This window comes from Amphiura filiformis, chromosome 18 (assembly GCF_039555335.1).
Source record: "Amphiura filiformis chromosome 18, Afil_fr2py, whole genome shotgun sequence".
Taxonomy (NCBI): domain Eukaryota; kingdom Metazoa; phylum Echinodermata; class Ophiuroidea; order Amphilepidida; family Amphiuridae; genus Amphiura; species Amphiura filiformis.
Window position 1 is genome coordinate 57,169,774 of NC_092645.1, and position 13,197 is coordinate 57,182,970.

Here is a 13,197-nt window from a genome sequence, read left to right on the forward strand (position 1 = left end):
CTAGCCAGAGGATATAGTATGCCAGGTCACAACAAGTCAATGAACTTTAGGACAAGAATTGCTATCTCTACTTGTGATGAGAGTAGTCCAACTACTGAGGTCCATTATCCCAGGTCTTTTTCATTTTGTGAAAAAAAGTATGATGCATCACTCTGAAAGGTAGCATGGCCATGTGGTTCTTGAAAAATAAATAACAATTAGATATTACATGTAATCCAGAGACTGCCTTTTGAGGAGAACGAGAGCCAAGAGCAATCACTCTCTACTGCTCTCTTTAAATCTGATATCTAGAAGAGTGGTTTTAGCTCTCCTTGGTTGACTATTCTCTCCTTATAAGTTGTAAATGCTCTAAACAGCTCTCCTTGAAGGCTCCAGAAGAGCTATTTAAATCTCTCCTGCAAATTCCAAAAGACAGTCCCTGTGCAATCACTACTCAGGTCTGAGAAGTTGAGTACCTTCCAATTTATATGAAAAGGTAACCTGGTACAATACAAGGTAAAGGCAATACACTGAACCTGGTGGATGGTACATTTGCAACCATTTGCTATTTTCACACCTTGTTTTAAGGTCTGATTTTTTTTCTTTTTTTGAAAAATATGCCAATTTGCCTCATCGAACCCAAATTGTTGAAATTTGGCATACATTTTCTGCAAATTTTGTACAACCTATAATATGCACATTTGCTTCAAAATCAAATTTGACCAAAAATTTTTCGCTTTATTTTCTTGGCAAATTGGTATAGCGATGGGTCCACTATTTGATTCTCACCAGCACCTCCCTTTCATGGAGATGACAGACAATAATTGTGCCATATCAGTTGGACTATTCCTATCTATGCAGAGTTATGTATGTGCACTGAACATGAACATGACTCACTTCTAATGCACATCTGACTGCTATTTAATAAATGACTTTACATCAAATTATTATGAAATATTTATTCTAATATCAGCCATATGTTTTTAGATACCGTACTAATAAAACTGGGCAGGAGGATGTAATAGAATGGACAATGCTCTGGAGCACATCTGCTAAGTATCCCGAGGGGGGGCACTTCAATTTGAAATGGATATAGGTGTAGGGCTGGCGCTTCCACACTAAAAGGGGCATTCGGTGAGAGCAAAATGTGAAAAATGTGGGGTCATTGGGTGAGAGCATGATTTTTGGCATTCGGTGAGAGCAAAATGTAAAAAATATGGGGTCATTGGGTGAGAACATGACTTTTTTTTAAATGGAATCTTTGGGTGAGAACCGAAACAGCGCCTCAGAAACCTCGAAAATCAAATTTTAAGTTCTAAATGGCTTCAAATTTCTTTGTTTTTTTCAAAATAAGTAACAAAATCAGTGATAAATGAAAGTTGCTGTTCAAATTGAAATTGTAAGGGTCTTTGGGTGACAGATCAAATGGAAAAATAGGGGTCTTCGGTGACAGAGCATGTGTTCAAAAAATATGGGGTCTTAACAGCCCTACATACGCGCCACCTCCAAAGTTGAAGTGCCCCCGCCCCGGCTAAGTATTGCCATTATACAAGTACATTCAAGGACCTACTTTTGTAGGACAACACACATACACACAGTATGTGAACCAGTGGCATCATGTAGGGGGAAAGTTGGTCAAATGCTCCCCAATGAACATTCTGAAAAATCTCATTGAAAATTGCTGAAAAAGATTGGTGATTTTTTTAATCAGGCTTGGTGCCCTCCTCCTACCCCATGAACAACACCTCTGATGAGAACATCAGAGGGATGAAGTGAAAACATCTGAAAAAACTTGCAAAGTTGCCAAAAGGTGGCCAGTGCCCCAATAAAGGCTTAGTGGCCCCCAAAGTCATATGACTCACACTTTTACCCAAGGGGAACATGATCCCCTGATAACCTGTTTTCAGATGCTTTTTTCAGAACTTGAATATGAAGTAAAATCTTAGTTGGCTTCTAGACAATTTTCTCAGGTGCATTCATAAACCACAATAACACCATGTCCTGAGGTATAGTTCAGGATTCCATTCAACAGTATAGCTCAAAGTTAATTGCCCTCAAGTTGTGGAGTATGAGTTTTTGTACCCACCATTCAATGCCGTTCTATAAATGAACAACAAACATATTGGGATTAAAGAACTGTGGCCTGACAGATGAGCATGTTTTGAAGAGCCCCATCCTAGTAGTAGGTTACCATGGCTACAAGATATAAGATGGGACTCATAGAAAAGGGTAGTAATCATTGCGAGGTGCTAAGTATCAATTGATGAGTGGTCCATGATCCATCTATATTGGCCTAGGGGTAAACAAGGATAAACTTAGCTTTGCACTGGTGTACATGTACTGTAAAGCTCATTGCAACATAAAAGTAAGATTTGCATTTTGCCAATTTCACAAGAGCCAACACATCACAAAATGTGACACGATCTGGTCCATCTGGGCTAAAGGCGGCAAATTTGAAACGTGCGATAAAGGTAAAAATATGGAGTAAAAAAACAATAAAATACATAAGAAAATAGGCATCAAAAACATTCATAATTTTAGAACCAAGTATGCTAGACCTTTGATGTGTTCAGTAAATGATAATCTAATATTGTATGTATTGTATATTATGCAATAATTACTGTAACTCAATTTTCAAAATTGCCTCCTTTGGCCCCCATGGACCAGATCGTGTCACAAATACTACATGTACAATGTTTGCAATTTATTCATTTATAAGTTTGTTATCTGTGTCTGTTACACAATATTAGTCTACACTCTGCAATGTAAATTTCACAAATCAGAAACAAATATCACGGATAGCCAGGGGGACTAACGCTTCACAAACCCAACCGGCTAGGTAGGCTACATGTATTTAGAAAATCCTTGACCAAGTTACGCATTTTGGTATATATGGTGTGTGCGCAGTGCTGAATAACTAAAAAATGTTCCGACTCAAAAAGAATATTAAAGCACCTACACTAACTGTACATGTAATTACTGACACAATGATATCACGTCTTGTTTCCATTTCTTCTTCATATGTTGTACAGTTTATAGGTTTGGAAGCTGAAGAATGTGTGATTAATTACACCAAACTGAAGTGTTCTGGCAATTCATCTGAGCCTGAGGATTTCGTAAATTCCAAACATCTAATTACACCATGGTTGTGATCTATTGTCAGTTTTTAGTCGCTGAGAGCAATTAATTACCTGCCAGCGCTTGTTACTTCTGTGTAAACATATTACCTACACATGTATTTAGATGATCTATACACACATCTAATCAGTAGGCCTGCGCCTATGTATTAACTCTCTCCACGCGGGTGTCGACTGCAGACGACAAGTTTCAAATTTTATTTGAATTTTTCAAAATTTCAGAATTGTAAATTTGCATAACCATAATTGAAATCAGCATGAAAAATGCATTAAAATGAGTACAAACAAGCCTAGTATTGGATCAGTGGTTCTTCAGATAGCTCTTGATATTTTGAGAAAATTTCTCAAAACTTGGACTTTTTATGTTGAAGGTTATGACTAGCACGCAGAGCATTGAAGGTGGGTGTCCAGATTGAAAGCCTCATAATGACACCTCACTTTTGTCTCCATCAATCAAATAGCAGATTTTAATATCGGGTGAAAGCTCATTGTTTCCCTTATGTACCCCCAGTGAAATTTTAGGCTTGAAATACATGTTTCGTTTCAACAGTATGAACAAAACTACCAAAATTAGATATATTTGGAACTTGTAAAATCCTCAGGCTCAGATAAATTTGTGACTATTTTTGCATTTTTCTCAAAAAATAATAACACGAAAGTTATGTATATTATAGGGGCAAGGAATCCAGTTACTACACTGGAATTTCAGTGACTCAAGACAAGCGGTAGCTATGTTATTTATGATAAGAAAAGAGGTACAGCTAGAATGTACCTCATTTCTTAACATATGTACAAATAATGAACCACTTGTCTTGAATCACTGAAATTTCAGTGAAGTAATTGGATTCCTTGCCCCTATAATAATAATATACATAACTTTTGTTACCAGTGTGTAGTTATTTTTTGAGATAAATGCAAAATTAGTCACAAAATTTATCAGGGGGTGTATGTACATGTAGTACCACCTTCACTGTTCTACAACACATGGCTACTATGATACATATTTTCCCGGGGTCACTCCCATTGTGGCCTGTACACCATCCGTAGTTTTTCGTGGGTAAGCACGATACTCATCAGAACGCGCTTAGGGTGTCAAAACATGAAATATTGGAAAAAGGGTAGCAAAATTGCAATTGCTAATACGTGGAAATGAAATTTAGGGTATGAAATTTGATGCAAGGAATAAAATCCCTGCTTAGGGTATTGTTTTAGCCAAGGGTTAAATCCTTGTTTAAGGTGCTTTTCAAAAGTTGATTATCGCGGATGGTGTACAGGCCACAATGGGAGTGACCCACCCCCCACCCCCCACCCCCGGGATATTTTCATTCTAATTCAAACCGCTCAAGCAATTACACATAAAACTTTGGAATAAGTTTATGCCTACAAGATTTTTTTTTAAATTCAGGTTAGGGGGCCTGCATACATCTCATTCCAAATCCCATACCGCATATGAAAAAGTATACACATAGGTAAACTATACATTTGAGTCATGATCTAACAGAACTGGGTCATTTTACAAAAGATTTAGAAAACCTGTGAGCACTTGCATTCTTTGGTTGTCAATGCCACACAGCTGAACAATTTGAACTATATTATATACAGCATTACTTGGTTAATTCCCATATCAAAAGCTGGGGTCCAATCTTAAATCTGCAAATACTAGAGTACACTTTTTCTTTTTTCCTAACTTAAAGGTATAGTAAAGCATGATAAAAATTGCATAATTGGTACATTATCCTTTTTTGGCCTGTAAAGGAAGACTAATATTTGTATGAAATTTTGCAAATCAACTGCACTCATGAAATTAGCAATATTTTCATGCATGCGAATATTTTATGCTTTATACTAAATGTTTCCTTTTTTTCTGATTTCTGATTTCCACTTTTTCATTGAAACTAAGCAGATACAAATTGGATCCAATTTAATCTCTTAAAACAAGTTGGCACTTAAATCAAATTTTGTCATATATCTGTACTACCCCTCCCTGACTTGACAACTTTGACATGTGACTGACCTGACTTGCAACTCTAACAAAATGACTTGAATTGTGACTTGCACAAAATGACTTGTGACATGACTTGGACTTGGAATTATATTAAAGCTTGTTGTTGTAACCAACTCTGCAAAAGGGCACAACTGAATACAAATGTACCTCCTTAGATGAATTCTTATGTCTACATCTGCTGTTCCTCACAGAATTTTAACATTTCCACCTGCCCCAAGCAATTCCACACATGTTCCCTTGCCCAACTTGATATTTTACTTGCCCTGAAAGTTTGCACACATAAACCCTGCAAATTTACAATTAAAATACCGTAGTCACCAGTTAAGGTGTACATGTAGAATGCATGCAGCTTGTGCTCCATCATGACTGAAACAAACTGTCTGGTGACATTCTCAAAACAGCTATTACTGATTGGATAATGGTTTCCAATGTGAGGAAGCTTTCAATTGGTCAAAATAACATCACTGGAAGTGGAAATTAAACTTTAGCTCTGACATCATTTCAGTTCCAAACTTAAAATAGAAAAAAAATCAAAAGTTCATTCTCATTCACTTCATGACACCATTTCAAATCCCACTCCTGGCCTTGGCACAATGACAATTTCACATACATATGTACCCCTGGCCCTGGCACCATTTCACATCCCACCATTTCACATCCCAATCCTGGCCCTGGCACCATTTCACATGTATCACTGACTGGCCCTGGCACCATTCACAATTTCTCATCCCACTCCTTACACCATTTCACATCCCATTCCTGGCCCTGACACCATTTCATATCCCACTCCTGGCACCATTTCCCCATTCCATATCCCACTCCATTTCACATATCACTGGCCCTGACACCATCTCACATCCCACACTGGCCCTGGCACTATTTCACATACTGGTACCACTCCTGGCCCTGACACCATATCCCACTCCCAAGACTGGCACCATTTCACATCCCATTCCTGGCCCTGGCACTAATTTCCTATCCCACTCCTGGCCCTGGCACCATTTCATATCCCACTTCTGGCACCTTTCCCCCATTTCACATCCCCTTCTGGCCCTGGTACCTTTTCATATCCCACTCCTGACACAATTTCCCCATTCCACATCCCACTTTTGGCCCTAGCACCATTTCACTCCTGGCATCTTGTACATTTCCTCACTTCCCACTCCTAGCATCATTTCATCACAGATCTAATTTCGTAATTTACCGAATATGGTCCCGCGTGAGTGGCACTATGTTGTATTTGAAACCGAAGTCGTATTTTTATAAGTTTTTTTCATTGAAAATTCCAGGAAAAATCATTATTAAAAACATTCTCCTTTCGAAAATATTATTCCCTTTATACAGTATAAATGGCCTCAGTTCTGTTGATGATCATAAAGTGAGGGACAAAAATCAAATAATAGCAAGCAAAAGTCAACATTCTCATTCTGGAAAAAGGAATGTGGTCATAAAACATGATAATAGGTAGGTATGCTAGGTGAATTCAAATTTGCCATCAAACTGCATCATTTTATATATCAAATTAAAGCCCTTGAGTAAACAAAGCCAACACTGAAAACCTTTTTTTCATAGCACTTTCCGCAGCAAAGTTACATCTTGTCAAAGATTGACTTTCATCAAAAGATTCAGCTAGCAAAATTCCCCAAAACGGCATTTCGGGGTGTTTCTAGATCTTAGTCTCATGGCGACAGCAGCTTTTTTAATGGAACTGCTATCAAAATCCTCTAAAATTCCATGTGCGACTTGATTATCACCATAAAAATCATATATTTGGGTCAAGTGAAGCTTAGAAAACATGTAGGTTTCCTTCACCGACCTATTCTCGAAAAAAATTCAAATTTCTATGTAAATATGCATTGTGTTTGGGCCCCGGTCGCGGCGAATTTCGCTGACTAGCAAATGTGTTAACTAAGGTTTGCCTGGGATACCTACTACATGTATGTAAATACATGAACGCATATAGGCCTATAATTTATATAAGAAGATACAGACCATACAGAGCCATTGGACATGGTTAACCCCCACCCCACCTGCATTAAGACCCACACCTGACATCTCACATGTCTAACTATAGGTACATGTACATGTATGCCAGGTGAATTCAAATTTGCCATCAAACTGCATCATTTTATATATCAAATTAAAGCCCTTGAGTAAAGAAAGCCAACACTGAAAACCTTTTTGTCATAGCACTTTCCGCAGCAAAGTTACATCTTGTCAAAGATTGACTTTCATCAAAAAGATTCTCCTAGCAAAATTCCCCAAAACAGCATTACGGGGGTGTTTCTAGATCTTAGTCTCATGACGATAGCACCTTTTTTAATGGAACTGCTATCAAAATCTCTCTGAAATTCCATGTGCGAGTCTCTCATCACCAAAAAAAAATCATATATTTGGGTCAAGTGAAGTATAGACAACATATTTTATGAAGGTTTCCTTCTTAAAAAGTTTCTTTTTAATTTCAATGTAAATTTGTATTGCCGGTTTAGGCCATTTTGACTGACTAACAAATGTGTTAACCAAGGTTTCCCTGTGATACCTACTAACTATGACTCCTCCCACAATTGCTCTACCTCCCTCTTCCTACACAGGAATCCCTCAAAAATATGTCATGACTCGGCAGTCTCACCTCTCCTCTTCTGGACGGCTCCCCAGGTCTTGTCAACACTGCAATACCATCTCTGATCACTGCCAAATCATCCATAAAACAACAATACGGATGATCTTCGTCGCTATCCATTTCTGATAAATCAACTCTAAGCTTCCTCAACGTGTGGATATATTTCTCGTGTTGTCGCCGTGCTTTATCAATATCCAATTCGGCATTGACATCGTATTTTTTCACCACTGATTTCATGCTCTCTGGAATCCGACTCACAATGCCAGTCCCATAATCAAACATATTTGTAGGCTTCGCCATAGTGCACGATGTCAATATTTCCACAACAAGACACAAGTTGTTTTTGTCATAAAATTGTCAAATTCCTGGTTTTCACGAACCATCAAATTGGTACTGGAATACACACATCCCCTTTTCTCTCCACTGCGATGACCTTAGACTTGTATTCAGACTTTGCGCTCGTGTTCGTTATAGCCAGCAACAATACGTGTAAGAGATTGTGTTGGAAGACTGCAACAAAGGTTAATCAATGTACACACAGTGCGCAGATCAATCTGCGCGATAACCCTATTGACCTGTCATCAGCCTCATCGCCAAGGGTGACAACACCATCCATATGGTGTGTATTATGACGGGAGCTTTGGATTTGTTGTGAGGTTAATATATCATCTGCTGGAATTCACACAGCGGAGACGGTATAGCGCCAGCTCGAGGAATAATCCAGTTATTGAAAAACCGATCAAAGATAACGATTTTATGAATTTCTCAACATTAAAATTGCCTTAAAATTAATACTAGTCTATCGTTATTGATATCAAGAAAATGGAAAGTGGCGATTTTTAATAGACAACATAGTTCGCCACTTGTAACTGGATGCACACTTTCTAAATCGCCATTTGAATTTTAAAAAGAAAATATTGTCGCCCTGCTATCTTCAGTAGATAGCTCCTGCAATCTTCATCAGTAGATAGCTATTGCAAATCATAAGTTAAGTCTATCTATAATAATAATAATAATGATGATGTGAATCGATACACAGGATTGAACAAAATTTCTTAAAAAGATTAACAAATTTGTAACAAATCTTTCCTGAAACAAATTTATTTTAAATATTAGGGTCCGTATGACCGAAACAAATTAGACCAGGTAAGTAAGTCGTAGTCGTACGGAGAAGGAACTTTTTGGTATTTACATACATTCTATAATCCTATAGAGCATCTACACTTTCTATCCTAATAACAAATTATTTCCATACACAATAGTTAGTAGTCCTACAAACTAAATAATTATTATTTTCTTCTTTTCCTTTATTTCATTTACCCCACTTAATCGTTTTGTTTTTTAATCATATTTATATTTATTGAAATGACAAAAAAAATATACTAAAATCAAAACAAAAAATACACGCTTTGAGGATATGCTCAAAAGGCTTGAAACAATGATCTCCCCTTCAATAAAGGCCCAAGTTGCTTTATTAAACATATCTGCATTTGTTTGGAATAATCTTTATTTTTATACCGGTATTATTGACGAGTTCGCTGACTCCACACTATGCACTCATCTGCCGCTATACATGCTATAGGAAGACATCAATAAAGCTTATTTCTGTTACCTGTTTCGAATGGTCGAGGTCCAATGCTCTTTAACCTTTTGCCAATGCTTCAAAGAAATGTTTTTTGTTGTTGTTTTTTAAATTTTTTTACTGCAGACCTAAAGCAGCCAGTAAACACTTTACAAAAAGAACGATAAAATGGTTTAAACGAGGTATATATGTATATTTCTATAAATAAGTTAAAGGAGGATTTCGTCACGGATCCTAGCATCCTCTTTTTATGACATTTTTCAGTAGATATCCACGAAAAAAGCTTATTTCCAACATTTCAGTTGATTCCGATTTTGCGTTTGTGAGTTATGCATGATTATGTGTATTACACTGCTCCATAGACAATGTGTTGTAATTTCGTTCTGGTGCACCAGAACGAAATTCAAACTTGGCGATATTTTTGCTAAACGAAATATTTTGTACATAAACATTATGTAGCCAGAGGTATCCAGTGGTGTAAAAATCTCAACTTTTTTGGGAAAAGTGGGGGGGATGAGGCTGTGGATCACGAAATGCCCCTTTAAGTATATCACACAAGACGACGATGTTGAAATGTTGAGATAAGGTCGCACAATTATTTTTTTTGTTCTCGTCTACTCCCCACCCACATCGTTTTCCAGAGTTGGTCCATCAAATTATAACTACTATAATTTCTGATTCTAAATCCCTAATTCATTATGTTGATAAAAAAAAAGTTAATTTAGCACGTTTTTGTAGTATTCTACCTTTCAGAACCTTAAAATCAATAGCCAGTAATAGTAGTCTACTTCATCGTTTTCCAAGACTATAGGCCTACGTCGAAAGAGGATTTAATCAGAGAAGATGTAATGATTTAATACAACTGCTAGCAATAACAATTTTGCATTGAAAACAACAAAAAAGTTTATTCAGACGTTCCCAGATTTGTGTGAAAGTTGTACTCAGTTGATGAGTCAGCACGCTGCCGGGTAGGCCTAAGTAATTCGTTTACTCGATATGTTCCTTCATATATTTTAGTAAAATTAATGTTACACCCTATACTTTCGCAATTGAACTTGTCATAGCGCCCTCTCTAAATACTGTCTTTCCATTATCCACATGGTTGACATCCTACAGCTGCACGCATGCAGCTGCTCCAGGGCCAAAATATCAAATCGCAGTCAACAATTTGAATATTAAAATACAATTTAACTCACCCAGGCCCGGCCCGTACGCAGGATTTTGTTTGGGGGTGCTGATTTTGAAAAAGTGGACTTTTTTCCCAAGTGGGGGGCAATTTTGTGAAAAGTGGACTTTTTTCCCAAAATTTGGACCATTTTTGACCAAAGAAGCGTAAAAAACCTCATTTTTTTTGCTCGATACGCTCGCAATTTGTGATATTTTTGGACTTTTTGTATAATTTTGGACTTTTTGTATACGACGCACCCTCCGCACCACTCCTGCGTACGGGCCTGAACTCACCACGAAAACAATCCTTTAATTAAAATCAATTAAAAATGGTATAAAATAAAACTATTCTTTCAAAATGAGTTCAGTTCATTAATACTTAAACCTTTTATCTGATGAAGTTATACAGAATGTGTCGAAATGATTGGTGTTTATTGGAAAGTAGGCCCCTATGCTATATTCCAAATGCAGCATATAGGCCTTTTGAAATGACATACATATGTTTCATGACCTTTTACGACATTTATCAAGTCTACAAATTAGGAGTCTATTAGGTGTATCGTATTTATAAGCTCATAATATGTTGCATTTTGACATGATAGCCAACATGTATTATAATAGGAACCCTGTTTAACACTGACTATAAAAACTGATGCCCAGTTGGCCAGTCAGAAATAAAGGTTCTGAAAGGCCTAATGCCTTTTTTGTCCTCTATATTAACCAAAAAAAAAAAAAAGAGTCTAAACTGAAAGAACCCTTTTAGGTTCTTCAATAGGTTATTTAACCGTTTGTAGAACCACTTTGGCATTTCCTTTTTGATTCGTTAATACAAAATCGTTGAGGGTTCCATAATTATAGAAGACATGTTTTACAATTGACAACTCTTTGTTATTGAGAGTGTGGGTCCGATCCGGGGTCCGATCCGGGGTACCAATCATTCTGTAATCTGTATTATTATGATGAGAGACCGAGACCGACTCGTAATACACTAGACTTACACTCTTGCTTCCATGCTTGCTTCCATAAACATGATATACATAATATCAGTTCTCTTCACTCGTCAATAAGATCAGGTTGTTAATTATATATGCTCATTAAGCAATTCACACCTGTTCTCATCAGTTCAAGGCGACGTACGCCGAGATTCATCTTATCTACGCCTTTTATTTCTATTGAAACAGGTGGTTTAATTGCTTTCTGTAGGGACAATCTTGGCATATCATGACACATTCAAATGAATCCATTGGTATTGGTAATGTTGTATGGCTATTATAGTAGTAACCCAGCATTCTCAAAAATGTTTTTTAACGTAATACATGTATGTGTACCTACGCGTTTTAGTTTTTGCCAAAACGTTTCAATGCCATTTAATGTCGTAAAACATTTTAAACCGATTTACATGACAAAAACACTATACATAAACATTTTTAAAATGTCAAATTGTTATTGTCAACACTAATAACATAATTATCGGAATGTTTTATACATCAAGTGTTTCAAAAATGTTTTCTGAATGTTAAATGCTTTAAACCCTTTATATAATCCGACATGTAAACGTTTTCTGTAAAACGTTCAACGTTTTGTGTTTAGTATATTGCTTTCATTGATCATGTTGGTGTAGGATCCCAGCAAACACAAAACGTTTTCGACATCATTCGCAAAAGGTTATAAAAGGTTGTCAGAAAACGTTTAAATGTCGGGTTATATAAAGGGTATATTAATGCTCTGCGTGCTAGCCATGCGCTTCAACGAAAAAAGTTTTGAAATATTTTCTCAAAATATCAAGGGCTATCTTAAGAACTACTGGACCAAAACTAGGCTTGTTGGTACTCATTTTAATGCATTTTTCATTCTTATTCCAAATATGGTCATGAAAATTTACATTTCTGATATTTTTGAATTTTTGAAAATTTTTGAAACTTGTCGTCTGCAGTCGACACCCGCGTGAAGAGAGTTAAGAGTATAAAACGTCTTTATAAACTTAACAAATATTTTTTGATAATCTACTGCTCAGCAAACAAAAATATTTTACAGAAAACGTTTAAATGTCGGGTTATATAAAGGGTATAAAAACGTTTTAATAACATTCCAAAAACATTCTTAAAAATTTGATACAAAACATTCTAAACAAAATGGTATTTTCGGGTTGAAAAAATATTTTGCGAAAAATGTTTGCCCAAAATATTTTCAATAACGTTTTAAAAGCGTTTTCATGACCTTTATATAACCCGACATTTAAATGTTATTAAAAGGTTTTGAAAAAATATTTTAAGAACATTTATGTGTTTGCTGGGTTCAAATATTTTAACATAATGTTATTTAAGTATTGACGCAATATTTGGCAAGAATGTTTGCAAAAATAGTTTAAAATAACATTTTTTGAAAACATTTAAAAATATTATTGTAGTGTGTTTTCATACAAAACGTTTTAAAACGTTATCATGACCTTTATATAACCCGACATTTTAATGTTATTAAAACGTTTTTACCTAAACCAAAAGCCAAAATATAACTTATTAAAAACGTTTTTAAAACGTTTTTGTGTTTGCTGGGATAGCACAGGCTCTGTGCTGGACTCTGTACTGATTATCTAAGATAGCTCGCTATTCGAGGGGCGCCACGATGATATGATTGATTTGTTAAAATGATGAGGGGTATACAAATGTAACCACGTAAAATGTTTAAACAAACAAACAAACTCATATAC

The 13,197-nt window shown here is 36.2% G+C and overlaps 1 protein-coding gene across 2 annotated transcripts in view; it reads right to left on the reverse strand.

The window, feature by feature from the left end:
- LOC140138843 (N(G),N(G)-dimethylarginine dimethylaminohydrolase 1-like) overlaps positions 1-13,197 on the reverse strand; it is a 218,124-nt gene that overhangs the window by 76,606 nt on the left and 128,321 nt on the right. Inside the window, exon 1 of one of the 2 annotated variants that reach the window (XM_072160614.1) lies at positions 7,751-8,155. The exons of the other annotated variant lie outside the window; for it this stretch is intronic. Within the exon in view, the coding sequence (XP_072016715.1) occupies positions 7,751-8,041 (291 nt within the window). The 5' untranslated portion in view covers positions 8,042-8,155. Of the gene's footprint in view, positions 1-7,750; positions 8,156-13,197 lie in introns of those variants that run through there. 2 annotated transcript variants of the gene reach the window in all.